The sequence below is a fragment of the Prinia subflava genome, chromosome 10 (assembly GCF_021018805.1).
Source record: "Prinia subflava isolate CZ2003 ecotype Zambia chromosome 10, Cam_Psub_1.2, whole genome shotgun sequence".
Taxonomy (NCBI): Eukaryota; Metazoa; Chordata; class Aves; order Passeriformes; family Cisticolidae; genus Prinia; species Prinia subflava.
The window spans coordinates 9,146,372-9,166,745 of record NC_086256.1 but is presented as its reverse complement, the minus strand read 5'-3'; the positions used below and the strand labels follow the sequence as shown (position 1 = coordinate 9,166,745).

The 20,374-nt window shown below is 39.6% G+C and overlaps 1 protein-coding gene across 1 annotated transcript; it reads right to left on the bottom strand.

Annotated features, from left to right (window-relative positions):
- Positions 1-2,748: 2,748 nt before the first annotated feature.
- LOC134555534 (riboflavin-binding protein) lies at positions 2,749-13,870 on the bottom strand. The gene is made up of 6 exons (XM_063407185.1): positions 13,720-13,870; positions 12,711-12,868; positions 11,894-11,993; positions 10,677-10,805; positions 6,307-6,418; positions 2,749-3,113 (listed from the first exon to the last, which is right to left on the bottom strand). Exons 2-6 carry the CDS (start codon positions 12,847-12,849, stop codon positions 2,871-2,873), a joined length of 723 nt encoding a protein of 240 aa, XP_063263255.1. The 5' UTR covers positions 12,850-12,868; positions 13,720-13,870; the 3' UTR covers positions 2,749-2,870.
- Positions 13,871-20,374: the final 6,504 nt, after the last annotated feature.

Genomic DNA, 20,374 nt, shown 5'->3' with positions numbered 1-20,374 from the left:
GTCTTCTCAAAGCTGAACAATTCAGTCTCCAAGTAATTAAGGATGAGATTCATCATCATCATCAGTAATATTCACAATTTCAAAGCACTAGGCTAAGATAATATATACTAAAGAACTCTAACAGCTCTGCCATGAGAGGTCTCATTTGTAAGAAATCCTGGCATGTCAGTGAGATTTCAGAAGACTCACAGTATTCTGCCCATGTTTAAGGAAAGAAAATTAAATAAACAGAGCAATCAGGATGACCCAGCTTAGCTGGTTAACATGACACCAGGCCCAAGTAGCAGAGTACAAAAGTTGATTCTTATCCAGGTTGTAAATAAGTCAATAATTGGCAATAATTTTAATTTTTATCAACACTGTTTTGTTGATAAGTCCAGTTTAATTTATTGATAAGGGGTTTAAATCTGTTTCCTCAGACTGGTGTAGAAACATTTTCCCAACCTATTCCCCAAAGCATTTGACTACCATTGTGACATTTTAATAAAGATCTTAGTCAGGTCTAATTTCACTAAATATGGAGGCATTTCAGGTGTGGGCCAGTGTGGCTCCAGAGGCAGGACATGTGCTTTTGGGCTGTGATGCACACAGGCACCTACCTAATCAGGCAGCACTAACTGGGGATGTCTGCAGCCACCAGTAACTTGGATCTCTCTTTTCCCTGGTTGCCTTCATGGTGTATTGCTGTGATCTGTTTTTTAGCCATTTGTGTTATTTTTCCTTTGGCTTTACCTGAGTTATCCTAGTCTTTCTGTAAATGTAAAACATCCACTGATAGCATTGCTGAGTATCACAAAGGCTGTTTAGGGTGTAAATGACTGTGTATATAAAGCAACTAGACAGAGCAAACAGTGGCTTAAGAAGATTGCCATATTAATGTGAAATTTTTGTATCACAAGTACAAAGCAATGAGCCTGAGAACCAAGATCATTGTTCACACCTCTAGGACCAGGGAGCTGTAGAGGGTAAAGTTGTCCCATAGGAACAGCTGAGAAGTTCTTGAATTTTTGTCCTAGAAAAGAGATGACCTAGAGGAAATAGGGTAGCTCTGCAAAATTGTTTTGGTCTCAAAAGAGTTAAATGTTTTGCCTAGGGTGCATCATGAGTCAGTGGGAAAGTTATGAATAGGAGCAAAATGGTCTTTCATGGTCCTTTTTCTTGCTGTAGGACCCAATATTCTTTAAAAGCATGCACTAACCAGTCTTAGGGGTAATCCTGAAATTAACCATGGAGGAGTTGTTTGTTGAGAGTGGTTTCAAGAGTAATTTAGTCAGAGCAAAGAGAATAAAGTGGAATGGGAAGAAAAAGAGCAGAGACACAGCCAGAAACAACTGTGCTATACTTAACAGAAAACATGAAGAAAATGTTTGTCCATAGTGATACAGAAAAAGTTGGTGTTACAGCAGTGAGAGGGGATAATTCTTGAATTTTGAGCACAGCAAATAGAACACGGAAATTTCTGCTCTGATTCAGGTGCAATAAAGGACAGGAAAGAAGAGTTGGTGAGATAGGGGGAGAAAAGGACTGTCAGAGTTTTACAGAAGACTAAATTCTTATTCTTTCTTTTCTAACAGTAGAACTGACAAATTGAGTTAGCACAAAATACAGATGTGGCAAAGTATCATTCTGAAAACAATTCAATGCTGGTAGGAATTAGTCCATTGTTAAGTGTACTGAGAAGCTGGTTGGAAGCAGAGCATGACCTAATGAGTTTAGCATTACTATTGCAGCTGTGTGAAACCATTCCAATAAATAAACAGCTCAGTGAAGAAAGTGTGTTAGATTTTTAAGATTCTCCCAGTTAAACAGGATGTGCCAAGTCATTGTTTTAACTGTGGAACAGATCCTTAAATGCTGAAGGCAACCATATCCTTTGGAAGCACCAAGATGATGCTGATTTTCACAATTTGATAATGTGACCCCCAAATTCAACCCTTCTCATGGTTTCAGTGGTGATGGCATTGCAAAAAGCTGTACAGAATGGCACAGACCTGTCCACTCTGCAGTGATGTCAGAGGAAGTATGGATGCATAACTGAAAGCAGGATTTCATTCATCTTTACCTGACAAATCCCTATGGCACTGGTGCAGATTTTGTTTTTAGTTTGATTGTAATAGTGATGCTGGGAAACAGAATTACTGATGAGAGAAACCTGACTGGAGCTGTCCCTGATACTTTGGTTTCTCAGAGATCATTATGTTTGGAATAATTCAGTGGGATAATTTCACTCAAAATTATGCTTTAAACTGATATTGTAGGAGACTTCTCTACTGCTTTTGCTTAAGGTAAAAGCCCTGTGCAACAGACTGTGCATGCTGTGTACTGACAATATTTGGATCCAGGGATTTATGTAGTACACCATAAAGTCCTGTTTTTAAGATTCAAAATAAATACATTTTCAGTGGTCGGCAGCCAGGCTCCCTGACCTATTTCTGCCTGAAGATTTCTTCTTTATCTGAGCAGACCCAGGCACAGAGGAACTCGTGACAGGAGTGCTGTGTGCCTGTGCTAATGAAGGGTTTGGGTTGAAGATTTGGTGCATTTCTGGCAGGCATGACCTTCCAGAGGTCTCCAGCTCTCACTGTTCCACCTTAAGTCAGCCAGGGGCTGCCTGTGCCTCTTCCTCTTTGAAAGTCAAGCCCTAGATGTTTCCTTTGGGCTTGTAGTGTTCAGTTCAAGTCACAAGATTACACCTGTGCTAGCCTGCCTGGAGCTTTGTGATGCAGATGCAAAAACATCAGAGAAAGATTAATAGAACCAGCCATTGATTTATTATGTTCTAGAAAGGAAGGGATAAAGCAGGCTGGCATGATGCCCCAAGCCCAGCTTCCACGACGATTTCTCTTGTCCTGACATACATCCACTAGCATTTATCTTGTCTGTTCGCCTTCCTTTCGCTTTAGTTTCTCAAACTTCAGGAGTTTATTTTGGCAGGCATGCTCCTCACTGCTGCTGCTGCTGCTGCTCGAGCTTTCCTCTGAGCTTTCGGAGAGGAGATACTTGATTGCCACCGAGTCCTTCTTGTTCATTTGCAAGCAGAGGCAGGAGGATTTGCTCACTTTAAATGACTCCCCCCACATACTCTGGCACATGTCAATCCCATTTGCATACATCTGTGTGTCAAATAAGAAATTTACATTTAAATAGACTTGAATTAGCATCAGTTCGTACAAAATTGATAAAAATTTATCACTTTTTAAAAATTGGTACCTGGTAATAAAAACATTGTCTGGAGTCATTTACTGTCTTGTTGTGTGCTATGCTTCTTCTCTTCTGAGATGTCTGAAAATGTTACCCAGTCCCACAACTGGCAAAAGTAATTTGCCTGTTTTGAGAGCAATGGTTACACAAAATGCAGGGATCAACAGCTGCCCTTCATTTCCACCCTGGGGCTGACAGCCCAGCAGCTCCCTGGGGCTCACAGTTAAAGCTGTGTGTGAGAGCCTTTACAACTTGTAGCATGTCAGGACACTCTGACATGCCTTGAAATCTGAGTAGTGCTGAAAGTGCCAGACAGTGCTTTGAATACGGGAATCTTTTTATTTTCAGGCCAGAGACAGCCCATGGAGTCACAGCTCCGAGGAATCTCATTGTGCCTGCTGCAATGTGCTTCATGGCCGGGCAGGACCTCACAGGCAAAGAGAAGCAAAAAAATTTAGCAACTGCTTGAAGAAAGTACGTTTTTGTCAAGCTTCCAAAGTGCTTTTTCCAGTGGGGCAATGGCCTTTCTGGCTCAAGAAACTGTGAATTGCAGCTTCATGTACCCTTATAAAGTGAAGCTGTTCTGTTCTTGGTACTGTAACATTTTGTAAGTCCTAGTGTCATAGGACCTGTCAACCACACAACAAAGAAACTGTTTGTTTGCTGAGCTCACATTGTAACAACCTTCTGCCTGCCCAGCTTGAGTTTGTCTAAAGAATATTAGCTTAAGAGTTATCATGTCCAGACACAAAGCAGGCAGTAAGTACACTTTATCTTGCCTGCTTTTCTCCCATGTGTTTGTGGTTGAAGTTCAATCTTTTCTATTTCCGAAAAGGAAACTTCAGGTACTCCCAGAAGCAAAGTTAAGAATGAGATTGGGGTTGGGAGTGGTGGCAGGAGCAGAAGCCTTGGAAATTAAGGAGTGTTAAAACTGTGGGCCAGGCAGCAGCACCACAGCGCTCTGTTGCTGACTGATTCACCTTGACCACATCACCAGCATCTGTCTGATGGAACCTTTGTTTTATCTGTAAAAGTAAAAGTAGTTCCTGCCCGTGATGCTGATTCCTACAGTGTTTATCCTACTGCTGTAATTTCTGGATGCTCTGCTGGTTACCACCATTACTAGCTCATACAAAGATCTGACACTGTGAATCTCTCTTTCTTTCCCACTATTCCTGTGATTTTAAGTAGCATTAGATATTTTCTTCCAGCTCCTGTGCAATTCTGAATTTCTATCTGCTTTTAGCTAATCATTCCAGAAAGTATTAAAGCCTGTCACATGCGTTTGTTTAGGTCTTTATGCAAGAGACATATACACACTCTATACTTGTGTCCCACAGGTTCTGTAATGTGTTTGTGCTTTTTTACTTGCAAAATTGATGATTTTATTTTGACCTTCCTCCTAATTCTGCTTAAAGATCAGAGCATAATCAGAATGCTGCAGCAAACACATGGAGCACACAGCCTGTTTCCCCAATATGTCCCTAAATTACTGCAAAGGATTCTGACTCTTTAGTTCTTGGAAAATGTCCTAGTCTGTGCTTTAACATTGCTTGGGGAGCACCCAGCTGGGAGAATAATGACAAGGCTAAAACTGGCCATGGTCAGCTGTGCGTCCTTAATATTCAGCATTTGTTCTTTATTCAGCAGTTGTCCCAAATGGGCCCTAGAACCACTTGCATATGTCACATGTAGGGCTGCTGATTGCTCCTCTGTGTGAAAAAAGTGAGACATGTGAGAACCCTTCCATGAGTTGAATCCAAACCAAGGCAGTCTCGTGTTTGTATATCATGTAGTTTTCATATGGGAAATGTGTGTTTTTTAATTTCTCTGCAGAAATTTCATCTTTATGCTTACTTACCATGCAAGTCTATTTTTAGTGAAAAACATGGCTAGTTTAGGGTGTGGTTCCATTTAGTTAAGGAATAGCTGTGCCTGGCTTCAAGTGATAAGAGCTCAGAATTTGCTGCATGTTTTTCCCTGCAGATGGTATATTTTCTTTAAGAAATAAGTGCAAGGGAACTCAAGGTTAAAAACTCCTATCTCTGACACAGGGACAGTTTGAACTGAGACTGGAGATTATTTATGGAGATTATAATTTTGTTTTTTACTTCATCTGGAACTACTGATGATTTAGCACATCTGGGAAACTAAACTGTAAGTTTCCACAGCCCATTTGTTTTTGGCCACCTTCCTGAGTCTGCTGATTAGTGTCACTTTTGCAAGGCAGACAGCAATCCAGCACTAACTGGACTGTGTCTTCCACTTATATCAGTTGCTGAAATGACTTCTGGAAGTACATGCACTTGAAATGAACTCACAATTATTAATCTGCAAGCCTTACTACCAGTCCCTAAGCACTTCACCTAAATTGTTTTTAATTCTTCAATTTGGGCACTTTTTCGTGGACTCAGTGAAGTTCGACTGTTAAAAATATTCAAATACACTTTTGAACTATATTTTATCACCCTGATGCTAAACTTACTTGGGTCACTAGAAAAATCCTACCTGACTCTGGAAAGATCTGTAGATCAGGTTCCTTGCTCTTGCAAGTCTTGTCAGTTCTCATTTCATACACTTTTGCTCATATAATTCGTTATCCAAACCATTAAACATTCTCAGAAAGATGGGATGGAGGACAAGGTAAAATAGAGAAAAGGGCAAAGATAAGCAATAGACAAGAAAATCTTAAAAATTCCTCAGTGGTTTGGGAATTTACATTCCAATTTAAAAAGACGGAAGTATGTAGAACCTCATATTGTGTAAGGAACTTTATGAAATGCATTTCAGTGTCTCTGTATGAACAAAGGTCATTTATCTTTTACTTTCTAAATCCCACTGGGTTCAAATATCAGAGTTTCTTGGACTTTTGTTTCACAAGTGGAATGAATAGTGATTAATTAAATGTATATCTACCTAGAGTGAGTGCTGTACATAAAAATGAATGTTTGACAATTTGTACACTTAAAAAGTCTGATGTAGGAATGGCTTGAAACTGCTGAAGAAAAAATAATTCACTGATAGCTTTTTACTCTTATATATTCAGGGAAAAAAAAAGGACTCCTAATGCCATATTTTCTACTTCAGTTGATCAGGTTTTCTTACCTTACGGTATGGAATACATTTATTCTTACAGTGGTTCTCTCCACTTTCATCCCACTCCCAGTCTGTCAGCCAGTTACGAACACATATGGAATCATCCTTGCAGGCTTCATACCTTCACGGAGATTAGTGTGGAAGATAAAGTTACTTCTCTCACATTTTCATTGGACTCAGATTCAACTCAAAGAGGTGTCCAGGGGCTCTGCTAGTAATGTGGTGTGATTACAGTGCAGCTTAGCAACAGATCTTCAAGCAATGTGCATATTATCTTAGCTTGACATGTTCATAAACTCTGAGCTGCCCAGGAAAACCTAAATTCCCGTGAAAACTAAACAGTTCACTCACTACCTTTTATACTGACAGACTTAGCAAAGGGCTCGCATTGTGGGTGTTTTCTGCTTGGTTATCTGATATTACTGAGTGGAGGAAATCCTGAGAGGGAGGGAGGGAGTTTCATGAATGCTGCTGTTCAGTATCATAACAGAGCATAGGTGTGCTAAGGGTGAACTGTCACTTGAAGGAGATGTGGGGAGAGTTTGTATTTATGAATTAATAGGGGACAAGAAGAACGATGTTTCCCAGGCAGGGGAGTTGCTATGAGGAATGTGCACTGAAATAAGGAAATTCCACAAAACCCAAAATAATATAAACTAATAGGCTGTCAGCCTCAGAATGACATTTTCAAAGAAGTTAAAAGAAAAGGAAAGACAGGAGTCCTGTAGGATATAGGTCTAAAATATTAAATTTTAAGTTGTTTTTAATTTGTAAGTGGTAATGTAGGAAAAAAACCTACAAATGGCCTGGAATGAGTAGAGTTCTGGCTGGTTGACGTGATGAGAGATCTCATGACTTACCACTATCCTACATAATTTTCTCCCTCCTACTTCTCTTTTATGGTGTGCTTTTTGGCTCTTACTTTTCTTAAGCACACTTTCTGCTTATCAGTTAACATCTACTTAAATTTGGTCTCATTGGCTTGTAGGACTCTTCATACCAGTAACTGAGGGTGCCAAAACAATGAGGCATAGCTTCCAGAAAGTTAATGTTTAGCACGGTGTTTGTAATTAGTGCCTTTGGAAAGATTTTCTGTTTGTCATTTTCAATCTTCAGGGTCATGTTTCAAAACTCTTTTGTTATCACGAGGGCTGCAGCCTTACATTTTTAAATGAAATATGTGGGTTGTCATGTGGTCAATGACTAGAATTGGACATTGCAGCAGATTTGCAAATGCAGAAAGGTCAGAAGATGCATATCTGCAGTATCTTCACACTGGTTTTCTGGGCTTTTTGAGGGAGAAAGAACAATAACAGATGGAAGGTAACCAGGGCCTGAACCAAACAGCTTAGGGTCAGGAGACATGTACTCTCAGTGGGTTCATCCCTGAATCTGCTGTCAGAGGTAGGGGCTCTGCTGGAGATAGAGGCTAAAATTTGAGAAATTAATATTCATGGTATGCATGTTGTTTCCTCAGGAATATGAATAAAATATATTAATTATAGAGTTTATATTTTTTTCACCAGTATTTATTGACTTGTCAGGTGAAATGTTTCCTAATCAGGTTTATTACCTGACTGTGGTTTGTTCTATAGCTGGGTGACGAGGCCTAATTCCATTGTTAGGAGCTTTTCTTTGTCCCAGTGGAAGTAATTATGAAGTCAAGTTTATGAAAAGTCATGATTTGTGAAAAGTCTAACTTCTGCAGTCCAGAAACCCATAAGTTGTTTCTTCAAACCTTAACTAAATGTGAGAAACATAAATGCTTGAAAGATCCTCCCTGAACAAATTAGTTCCCTATGTACAATGAGCAGGATATTTTTATTTTAAATCCTTTTTCCCTGTTTTTTTTATAATTATCTCTTTCTCTTTTATAGGACATAGGGCCCTTTCACAGGTGAATGAGAAAGTGACTTGTACTTTGGGCTCTTTCAAAAGCAATAGGTTAAGGACTGGTCAGAGCAAGAAATCCTAAAACAATAGGAAGAAAAGGAAGGCCCCAAGCTACTCAGATGAATTTCTTTTAAATTAAGGCACTGCTCATTCAGAATACTCTGCACATTTCTGGCCACAAAGACATACAGTATGCAGCAGGCACACTCACAGTATGTAGAGAAAGTAGGTCACATCACCAGCAGTGCTACAGCATGCTAAAGGGACTCCAGTGAATAGAACATGAAAAAATGTTACTTTAAATCACCAGAAAGAGTGGGAATTCTGTCCAGGTTCTTTCCTAGCCTGAGGCCTTAAGCAGGGTGAGGGAATGAGTTTGACACTGGCATTAGGCAGGCACACAGACCAGCATGCAGGGTAATGGGCCATCAGTACATTTTTTTATTCAGGCCAGGCATCTGTGACACCAAAAGGAGCAATAGATCATTGCTCAGGACTTGTTTAGAGCAGATCCTCTCTCTGCCAGGAGACTCTGTGCTGGAAAAAGGTCAGTTTTCCTGGGCAGCAACTCTCAATCACCCCACCGTACTTTACAGCAACAAAATTAAAAGTGCTGTTTATCTGCAGGTTCTGGCAGTGCCCAGGGAACACTGAGGATTTTGCAATGTAATACTGACCCATGATGTACACTTTGGTATAAATCTCATATGCACTAAAGCTGGCTTAAACTACTTCACAGATACAAACTAAGTTTACAGCACACATTTTCTTTTACCTTTACACTTTCACTTGATATAACAGTTTAGTAAGGACTTCTTATGCTACTTGTTTTGGGACACACTTGTTTGAGATACTGGTGTTCTATCATTTTGCCCATCAGTTCTATTCTAGAGCTCACTGGCAACTCCAGTGCTTTAATATCCAAATGCCATATTTGGTAATTGGTTCTGAGCTTTAAGATTCAGAGCACTGAGGGAAATTCAAGGTCTCAGTCTTTATCTTCAAGGAGGTCAATAATCTGGATCCAGTTTAGAAGATTACGAAAATCTTAGCAAGTAAGACTACACGACAAATCTGTTTCTGAGGCACATGTAGTTTCCTGACACAGAAATAAAATTCATTGCTAGAGAAACCTCTAGGAAAGCTAGCAAATACATCAGCCTTTCTCACTCGCTTCCATTGCAAATCCAAGCTATGCTTCTTGTTTCCTTCACTGGCACAAGGCAATGGAAACGTATTTGAAGACAAATCCTACCAAAATTCTGCAATGCATGCATGACTTTGCCCTTGGAGTGAGTGGAAATGGATCCCCATTGTCAATAATATTCAAGTTGTGTAAACCTTAGGGAAGCAGAGCAGAGAGCAGCCCTGCCATGCTCTGTGTTCTGTATTTTCTGTACTTCTAAGAAAAGCTTTTATAACATTTTTAGAAGTATCATAATGGTTTTCCATGATTTTCAGAGCAGGCCTGAGGGATCCAGACATTCACAGTCCATTACTTTCATGCAAAGCTAGCACTTATAATCCTATACTGTGAACAGAGCCTGGGTGTTTGTGCTTCACACACACATCCAGACAAGTCCCTCCAGTGACTGGGCACAACATTCATAAGGTGCTGACTGAGTTTATGTGTCCCATGGTGATGTTTTTAAGATCCAACATGTCAAAACAGGCGAGAGAGAGCGAGGGAGGGAGAGATATATGCTGGATAAGTACCAGTGGAAAAATCTCAGTACCCTACGTGGATATAATTCTCCTGCCCCAAGACTAAGGGCAGGTGGGTGCTGGGTTGTCCCACCATGTGCCTTGCACTCAAAAAAAAAAAAGTGATTCTCTGATGTTGTGTTTGGGGAAACAAAATTCAGTGCTATTATGCTGCTCATTGCTATTAATAATTTTAGCATTAGTTGGCTGCATTTGCCTCTGATAATCAGGCTTTCAGAAGAGATTTTAGAGAGTATGATGATTGAAGGGATAAGGTCAAGGGTGAAAAATTAAGGAATGAAGCTAATTTGTTACAATAATTAGCTGAAATCCCACATGAGTTGATGTCTTTCCCGATTTTGTAGTGTGTTTTATACATACAAAACAAATGTATCATATAATGATCAAGTATTCAGATTGAAAATGCTAATTGCATAAATGTTGCTTCACAGACATGGACTTTTCAAAGGGTGGGCAGGCTCTTGCTGCTGCCAGTGGCTTCAGCGTGGCAGGAGCTCCTCTGTCACGATGCCACTGCATTGCATCCTCCCCCAGAGCAGGGCAGTGCTGTCCCCAAGTCACTAAACTCATCTTGGTGTCCCCATCCTGCATTCACAGCCTGTGTCATTATTACTTTGGGGGCAGTAGCTTAGCAGAAGAAAAAGCAGAGATGGCACACAAGAAATTCAGAAGCAGAACAAGAGAAAATGTGGTGCAACACCACTGAATCACAGACATATTAAAACGAAATAAAAATACTTTGATTAAAAAGCTGAACCTACCAGTCATCACAAAAGCTTTGACACAATGGAACAGCCTGAATAGCAGCAGTGTCATTGGGATGGATCCAGCGAGCAGCATATGGAGAACACCGGTAAAAGCACTCGATTTTCTTTGTGAAATCTTCACAGCTGGGGTGGATGAGAAAAGCCACAAATGAGCCGGTTTCTGAGCATCAAGGCTACAGCCTCAGTTTTCTAGGCCTGCTTTGATGTGGATGCAATACTACAGATTAGGAGAAAAACACAGAAAAGCATACTTTGGCTCTGTTAATGCCTAAGTTTGAAACTCATTCCTCTGGCATTGTGTACAGATTCTGACTGTGCAATTACCACAGCCAGCTACAGCACAAATGTTTCCATGCATATTTCAGCCCTATTTGTGTAAGCTTTCCGTAAACTTTTGAGGCCTTGAGTTTTCCTGGCAACAATGATTCCAGGCAATAATAAAATGTAGTTTAAAACTATAGTATAAAACTTTGTCTGTGCTGTAGCCTCATGGTTTCACTAATCTTTAGATTTTCCCACAGCCCAGCTGAAGTTACTTAAAATCGCATACTGTGCTGCTCTCCTGGGAGTGGCAGGCAAGAGCTGTTACTTTTTCACATCTGTTTTTGCTTAATTGTTTTGTACTTTCATCCCTTTATTTCTATAACTTGCCATGTTTCACGGCTTTAACATCTAACGGGGTACTAAAAATCTTAATTAAGGAGGCATTTTTCATAGTTACAAACCCCACATGACTACAAGAATTTTTATTCTAAATTTTCAGCCGTTTAATTTCTAGACTTCTGTGCTGCTTTTTTTGGTGAGATTTAATAATCTAGTTGATGTGCTTTCTAAACAAAGGAAGAAGCTTGGTCTCTATTCATTGCAGATCACTCTCACTGGTGGGTGATGGTTGGAGAGCTACAGAGGTGCAGGGTGGTTGTCACCTACTGGCTTTATGACTGGTTTGCATTGCTAGATCTGATTTTACACTGAAAGCAGGTTTGAAAAAACATAAGCCTGTCTTGAAAAAATGGCAGAAATAGTGTAGACTTAGGGATTTGTGGGTTTGTGTGAGAGGAGAAGAGTCAGAGGTTGGTCAGGTATAGAGAAAAGGTGATGGGAACGAGGCTGGGTGACAATCTCTGGGGTAACTAATGTCCATCAGGAGCTGGTGGTTGCTCCAGCTCAGATCTGTGGAAGCAGGACAGAAAACATCAAAGCTGACTTACGATTTACTGAGCTGCCCACATCTGTTCCAGTAGCTGTTGCTTACTTTAATTACTGGGGAATGAGCCAATTGCTCTGTGAAGTCTGCATAGCAACAGGAAGCTGTTGGAATAAAACAAAAATCTTGCAATAAATGTTCCTTTTTAACACTGTCTTTGGAAGCACAAAACGTGAGAAGAATCTGGTTTGAACCATAATATGATAAAGTCTCTTAGTAGTACTAGAAGATGTACTCAAGCTCTAACAATTTCGGGAGGGAAAGTGACAGTGTAAATGCTAGGTGAGGTGGACTGGCATGAACAGTGCTTTTTCAAGTTGTGCCCAGAGAGTCACAAGAATTTTACCAATGTCCTGCCAGATGCCATATCCCGAGGGTTACTAACTTTGAAAACTACCAAACATAAAAAAAAAGAGTTGAAGAGTTGCAATAAGTACTGTACTTTGCTTACAATAGAATTTTGATTTCAAATTTTCCCATTTGGTGCCTGCTACAATTAATTTTTATAGTTAATTACAATACACCAAAATAATGTTTGCTGTACATATTTTTAAGCAGATGGAACTACAAGACAGGCAAACTGCATCAGAATTTTGAAAAGAAAATAAATGAAGTTGATGAGAGTTTTACAGCTGACTTTGTTAAGATCCAGAATCTTACTCTTGGTTTGCTTCAGCAAAATGCCAGTGAAGGAAGTTTTTCAAACACAATCTATACTGCATCTTAGATATTTTTAAGAAATTAGGGGAACTGCCAAAACAATTAGTGTGTCCAATGCTGTATTGCTTGACCACATTTGGAAAAAATTAAACCACTCTTACATTTAGAGTAGAGAGTGCACTCTTGCATACTTGGCTCAGGACTTGGCTTCAGTTTTTGGGTGTCCCCCTCTAGACATCCATACTTTTGGCAGGTGGATGATGTTAGGACAGCAAGGAGGGTGATAGCAAACTTCAGCATTGCTCTTCAGCTCTTTTTCCTGTATGGAGAGAAATCTTTGTTGACATCCTTTATTTCTAGGAGAACCCATAATATTAGAAGGAAGGACTGCATTTAAAATACTACATATATAATCAAATAAAATATGCTCAGCAGAGATGCACACAGAAATACTAAGACACATTCTCCCCTCCTCTTTGTTTATAACTGAACACTTACCCTTCTGTTACATATTTCTGAGGTTTGGTGGCAAGTGAGAAAAGTCAGCAATAATTCAGGCTAGGTATGAAAACATGTTATAATTTTCAGTATTTAAGAAAATTATTTTAAATTTCTTCCACTGACCTGAATTTTTTAAATCCTTCCAACAGACATTTGTATGTTTCACTAGATTTGAAGATAATATTGATTAGTTCTAAAACCTGAAGAGTTTTTTGCACACTTGGAAATCACACATTAAATACAGCAGCGAGATAGTAGTGTTCACCACCTGACCTTGACAAATTACATTGAATCCTTGCCTTTGTTGAACCAATGCTAGTTTATATTTAAGAATCTGATCTTAATTTTCTGCCTCTTTTGTAGAGTTTGGTCAAAAATCCAAGATAAAAATGTTTTGTCTTTATGACTAAAATTTCTCTCAACACAGGCTATGTATTAGTCACCTATAAAGATAAATCTAGACCTTGTTACATAAATCAATGCATTATTCTTTGTACATGTTAGTAATTCAACCCTTCATTCTCTAGTTAAATATTCCTGTTAACTTATTGGAATATTTTTGCCTTAATAAGTATTGCAGTTCTTCTATGTACCTAGACTTTTCAGATATAAAGAACAACTTATACAGAAGAAGAGAACTATCTCTTCAATTTCTCAGTAATTTCTCACCTCTTTTGCTTTCCTTCTGGGTGATACTTCTCCCTGGAACAGGAACACAGTAAATTGCTTTTCCCATTTTCCACTTTATATACACCCCATCTGGCCCCAGTGCTCCAGAATTTGTTTGCCCTGGAAGAGTTCCTTGACCCTTTGGAATGCTAACACAGATTTATCTCAAAAGCAGATGCAATGACCAGCACATAATGCCCTTGTATTGCTTGCAAACATTGACATGATAAAGAGGTAAGTACAAACATGGGTTAGAATTAGAAAAACAATAGCTCTCCTATATTTCAAATGCCATTAACCCCTCCTGCCTGATTTTTTCATGATTTCTTGTATTATTAAATTAATTTTTATAACAGTTTCATGGAGCTCTTACCACAGATTCAGGCTTCAGTGAATTCAAGACATTAAATGCTTCTTATTTCAGCCTGACTGGCTTAATTCTGACTAATGGCTTGCCTTGTCACACAGTAATTTTACTACATTCCCTGGAAGTTAGTCTATGTCTCCCAATTCCCATTCCTTTTTTCTTTCTTCACAAGATACTTCAAAACCTGCTGCTGTTCACCCTGGTTGCTCTACCTGTCTCCTGTGTACCTTACAACCAGTCTCACCAGCACAGCAAGAAATGATTGATTGTACCACTGACAGTGGCTCCTGATGGGATTTCATTGGGAGACCTGCTTTCTGCAAAGTGCATTTGCATCTAAACATCAACCATTGATTAAGGTAGATGTTGTGATGATAAATTTTTGCACTCATTTTCACAGATTTTCTCGCTGTACTGTAAAGAGTAGCACCCCTCAGTACCTTGCAATTATTTCTATACATCTGGAAGGCAGCATCTGTTGGTTTTGTGTTTTAAATAGAACACTGATTTGTCAGATAATACTCTGAGGCCATTATCTACTAGCTTTTTATTTTGAAAGTACAAACATTCGTAGAAGTGTGGTATCATTCTCTGTGTGCAAAGGCACGACCATGATAATAAAACAATCTCTGTAAGCTGTAAGCACTGTTTCCTAGTCTAGCTCTAGCAAATGCCTCAAGGTGAAAGTCTTGCTGGCCTAAAAAGAGCCTTTTCCAGATCAGTGGAAACGGAGCAATTTTCATGTTCCAGAGTGAATTTAATTAAGTCAAATTTAGAGAATGAATTTAATTACAGCAAGTTTAAAAAGGCGTAAAGTAACTATAGGAGAGAATGAAGTAAATCTAATGGCTTATTACCCATGCTTTCACCTCATGTGGCTTGATCTAGTGTTGGCTGAAATTCATTGGGCTCCTTGCTACTTTGTAAAGTAAAGGATTCGTGCGTGCTGCTCGGCACTCAGATCTGTGTAGTCATACAAAATAAAAACCAAGGTATAATATGAACATTGACTTTCAACCCTGTGAGGAGTGGGCAGGCTGGCCAGCCTGGTGAAAAGCACAGAAATGCTCTGCTCCTTCCTGCTCGGTTTGTATGAAATACATGGACACTGGTGAGGTGTCAGCATGCCAGGAGGTTCTTGTAATGCCTCTGCTCACTGAATTGGCATACAAATTATATTAAGCTATAGGAAACTGGGATTGCTTTCAGGCTTTGAGTATGAGCCAAATGGGACTGCTTGCTGGGAGATTAGGCAGAGTTTCTAGCAGCAGGAAGGAAAATTGTCATATGTTTGTGATTTCCCAGACCTGGCTTCGGTTAGCAGTACATGTAAGCAGGCTCAGGCTAAGGAGTTTTTAGTGATCTTGGCTATACATCATCTCCTGAGAAGTGAATCTTGATTATTCTTTTCTAAAAGTATTCTCTGCCAATTGTTTTGTCTGATTCTTATACTGGGAAATATGTTAAAGGAATTTTCTTACCTCTTCCCATACTTGAAGGGGTCATTTACCATCACTTGTTAAAATTCAAATTATTTTCAAGCACTTGGTGATATTCTTGTACTTTTAAGACTCCTACTGCCACTTCATTTTAACTTTAATATCAGTACCCTGTAACTTCTATTCATCTCTTCAGAAGCTAGAGTGAAAGCATGGATGAAGTTGAGGTATTGCCATAGACAACAATTCAGGCACCACAAAAATAAATTATTATCATCTGATGATCTGATAGTGGCCAATGGTGTTAGCAAATCCATGCCTCTCTTCCAAACCCACAAACATTGCTACACTAGGTCTCAAGAATCATCTACCTGAGCAATTTCCTTCTGGCACAAGCCATTGGCAGAAAACTAGGGAAAAAATGTTTTTAAAAAATAATTTCTAATTTCCCAGCTTCTGGCAATCAGTTTGGTAACGATGTGAACCGATATCTCGTAACTCAACAGAGTGATTCCTGCTTTGTGAGTCACATTTCTTTAATGACTGCAGCAAGCTTTTGTGCTTTTATATTCTTGGTAACTCTGCAAAGCCAATGCGGTTAAGGGAAAAATTGTTTGTGCTTCCAACCAGTGGCAATTGCCAGATCCATTTCCCTTCTTGGCACCCTGAAAGCGTAATAAGAGTGTGACTGGAGGGAGACTGAGTTTCAGGAGTGTAAATTAGAGCATTTGGCCTGTTACAGCTTTATTAGACATGGCAATGTCTGCTAATGAAATTAATCTGTTTGTTCCTCATGTCTCAGCGTGAGTCTGCATGCTCAGAGGTTGGAAGTGTTTTTCTTGTTAACTGTAACAAAAAATGTAATTACGAGGACAGGTTGTTATCTAATTTAGTGATGCTCCTTTAAATGCAGAACTGCATTTAAAGTTGTGACAAGAACATGTTCTTTGATGATCAGTGAAGTGTATAAACTGGACTTTCATTACGTTAGACTTTTGAACTGAGAGTTTGTCTTCACAGGTCCTGGTTGAATGTATCATGTCACAAGTCAAGCTGAATGCCAAGGGAGACACTCCAGATGGACTCAGTCTGGCACTTTTGACTCTGGAAAAAAACAGCTGAGGTCAAATCTTAATGCTACTGAACCTGAGGTGTGATTTGTTTCAGTTGACTGATAGGATTTCTCCCATTTTTTTTTCTTGCTGTAAGGAATACATCACAGAACAAAGTAAGGCTTATTTGTTTTATTTGAATATACAAATGTTGCTGAGCTAGTTTTCCAACAGGGCACAGGAATGACAAAAACACCAGCAATTTTATATAATGAAGAGAGTGAGTCAGTGGTGGGTAAAAAAGCAGATATTTTAATGAATGGTAGTTTAAAAAGAAATCACAACCCAAAACAACAAAATTAGAATTGTAAAAATGTCATTTTAAGCCCCACGTTAGGCTTTTCAAAATTAAAGGGGACAAAAACCTCCTTATTTCAGCTTATTACTGAGTTGAAAGCACCTCTTGAAAGCATAACAGAATACTCTTCCTTTGCCCTAGTCTTTCATTTGCCTTTCACATTCTGCTAGTCTGTTACTGTGGGGTTCCTTGAACCACTAACAACTACTGTTAGTTTTTCTACAAAGAAGGGTTTGGGTAGCTCCTGACTGGTGTGAAGGGGACTTGTACGAGTGACAACAAAAATGTGTCCAGTTTGACCTATACTCCAGAAATAACCAGCTGCAATTATGTTTTGAATTTAGACCATATTTGATTGAATTTTCTACAGTCACTTATGAATGATGTGTTTCCTCTTAGGGGAATAGCAATATATATTTTTTTAATTTACACTTGTATTATGGGTATTCATTATTTGAATAGAGATAATGCCTAGATGTCCCTGCCTAACATTTGGTATGTAATGTTTTAAAGTACTTGGTGCCATTACTGGATTCTGGATGGCCACATCCCCCAGTCCCCTCTGTGCCTTGATCCTGTCCTGCCCCTTTCCCTCCACTCTCCTGGCACAACTCACATGGGATTGTGCACTCAATCAGATGGGAAAGTGATACAGCAAAAAGAAATCTAGTGCTCCCCTTGCCTCCAGTATTTCTGTGTGAATCAGTTGCAGTTTATAGCACAGCTGAAGAAGAGTTTTGTTGCTGAAAAGGGTGGTATCACACTGAGAGAGACACAGGTGAGGGCAGGACTGGCAGTACTTTCAGTCAGAACTGCCAGCTTCTGTGCTCCACTGTGTTGACATTCTGTCTTGGTTTTTTTGTTAATTGTTATGTTGAACACCTTGTAATCAAAATGGAGAGCTGACAGGTCTATAAAGAAAACAAATAATGCAAGCACAAGGTAACAGTGAGGTCGTACTGGCCAACATATTAGAAGGCAGGGACTGGAAACCACCAGATGAGTCACTGCGGAGCTTTTCCTGTTGGTATCACTGCAGGGATGAATGTTAAGGAGGACACGGCTGAAGACTGCGTTGTCTCTGGTGAATGACTCCCATACGTGCCAGATTAGTCCTAGATAGCTTGACTCATTGTCCTGTGATGATTCTGTGGTTAGAAAATTGACCACAACCTTCATGAAGCACGTGGGTTTTTTCCCCATTACCTTTGTTTACATTGTCATCTCTTTCTCTTTGCACCCCTCAAATGGCTCTGCTCTCTGTTGCTTAAACCAAGACTTGTTTTTGTTCCCAAATCCTGTCTCAGTTATGTAGGCCCTCTTTGACTGTTCTCTTTCAACACAGACACCTTAAGTCTCTTGAAGTATCCCAGTACCAGCCTTCACAGCACACCTGCTGGACTTCCACGGCTGCTGTTTTGTATTTGTCATCTTCTATTTGGGAGTCATTTCCATAAGTAACAGTAGAATCACGTGTAATTCTCCCCTTGGCCCTTTTTAAATCTCATCTTTGTTTCAGGGCCAAAGAGAGGGTGACAACAGGATCTGAATCAATTCCTGCTGGCCAATCTCTCCCGCTTCCTAATGTGCTTTTTTTTTTTGGGTCTGTCAGACATACCCACAAATATACATAATTTTGTGCGTATGTAGGTTGTCCTCTGTTCACACACAGGGGTAGCAGCCCTCAAGCCCAAGCTGACAAAGAGCAACATGTTCACTGCTCTCTTCCTCTTCCACAGCTCTAATGTGTTTGATGAGTTTTTGTAGCTAAGTGCTGTTAACTTAGCTGTTGCATTAAGTTCTGATACTTCACAGCCATAATTTTTAACTTCTACTAAAAATTTTCATTTTTTTATCTTCTACTTCCTTATCAGATGTAAATATGATACCTAGAACAAGGTTAGAGCAGTGCAAAGCTGTCACTTTGACATACTGCATCACTGCAAACAAGGATGCATGTCCTTCCTGGTAAACGAAGAAGGAAAATAACTACTGGAAAGAAAATAATATACAATTATGACTGGAATTTTGTTATATCTAGATCTATTTGCCATCCAAATGTTTTTTGGTTTGCTTCATTAGTCTGCCCCTCAAACAGACTAATAGTGGTAGTTTCCAGTGAAGATGCACTGGAATAATATATGATATAGTATACTTTAATGGAAAAACCTGCTAGTGAGAAAGTTCTTCCTAATCCTCCTTAATTCAATGTTTAGTTTGTTCCTTGAAGCATGACTGTTTACAACCTTCCTGTAAAAAGTCCTTATGTAACTATGAGTATTTTTATTAATTACACAAATGCTTAAAATGGACCTTCTTGGTCCTGAGATGAGTTCAGCTGGTCAGAGCATGGTGCTGATAACACCAAGGTTGTGGGTTAAACCCCCATGTGGGCCATTCACTGAAGAGTTGGACTTGATGATCCTTGTGAGTCCCTTCCAACTCAGAATATTCTGTTATTCTTGAACAGCAGACCTTGCTAGATCCAGATCATGAAAAATTTTGCCTAGATTGTGTCACAGTCCCAGACTTACTAATTCTTCGGTGTTCTTTTGGAAAATCCTTTGTTTCTTACCATTTTCCTGGAGCTTGGGGGCTCTGATGGGGAGCTGTACTCTGTGGCTGCAGTCCTGTGCTGTGCAGGCAGCATGCATTACCAGCCTGGCAGGGCTGGGATAGGGATCTTTTATTGAACAAAAGGATATTTCATTCTATAAAGAGTAATGAGTCTCAGTCAAAGCTTTGCCCAGCACATCTTGCTGGCTCTGTGGGACTTTGTAACCTGTATTTTTTATTTTGCTTATAACTGGTGTTCTCTAGTTGTATCATGCTGGGATTTTTTTTTTTTTTTTAAATTTTTTTTTTCCCCCTGAAGAAAGAATGCTGTCACTTCCATGGAGCTGGGGAAACAGGCAGGAGTCAGGGTGATGACATGCAGCCTGTTAATTACTTGTCATTACTGACATTCTGGGCAGGTACAGCACCACATGCCGCAGTCCCGTGCCTTCCTCCTGCCTGACTGCACATTGCCAATTGCCAAGCATTAGTATTCCAGTGCAGAGCCCAGAACTTGTCTGTGAATACCATTAGAACTGGGTCACTAACAGAAGGTGCGTGACAGATTCACACGCAGAACAACCAAAGCCATTTCTTCTGTCTCGTACACAGCACAAATACTGAGAGGGAAGGCTGTGTGTGCAGTGTGAGAGGAATGACAAATGACAGGACGCAGTGACAGACTCGTTTGGTGGCATTAGTGAGGCAGTTCTGCCTTGGAAACAGTGGAAGCAGGTGATCAGCTGGGCTATGTGTGGCACTGATTTTGCCAAATGGTCAAATTTAATAGGGATTCAAATGATTAAGTATTTCATTTTGAAGAGGAAATTCTCTTGCTCAGCAGAATGACTTCTACTATTTAGCATTTTCTATTCTGTTTGGA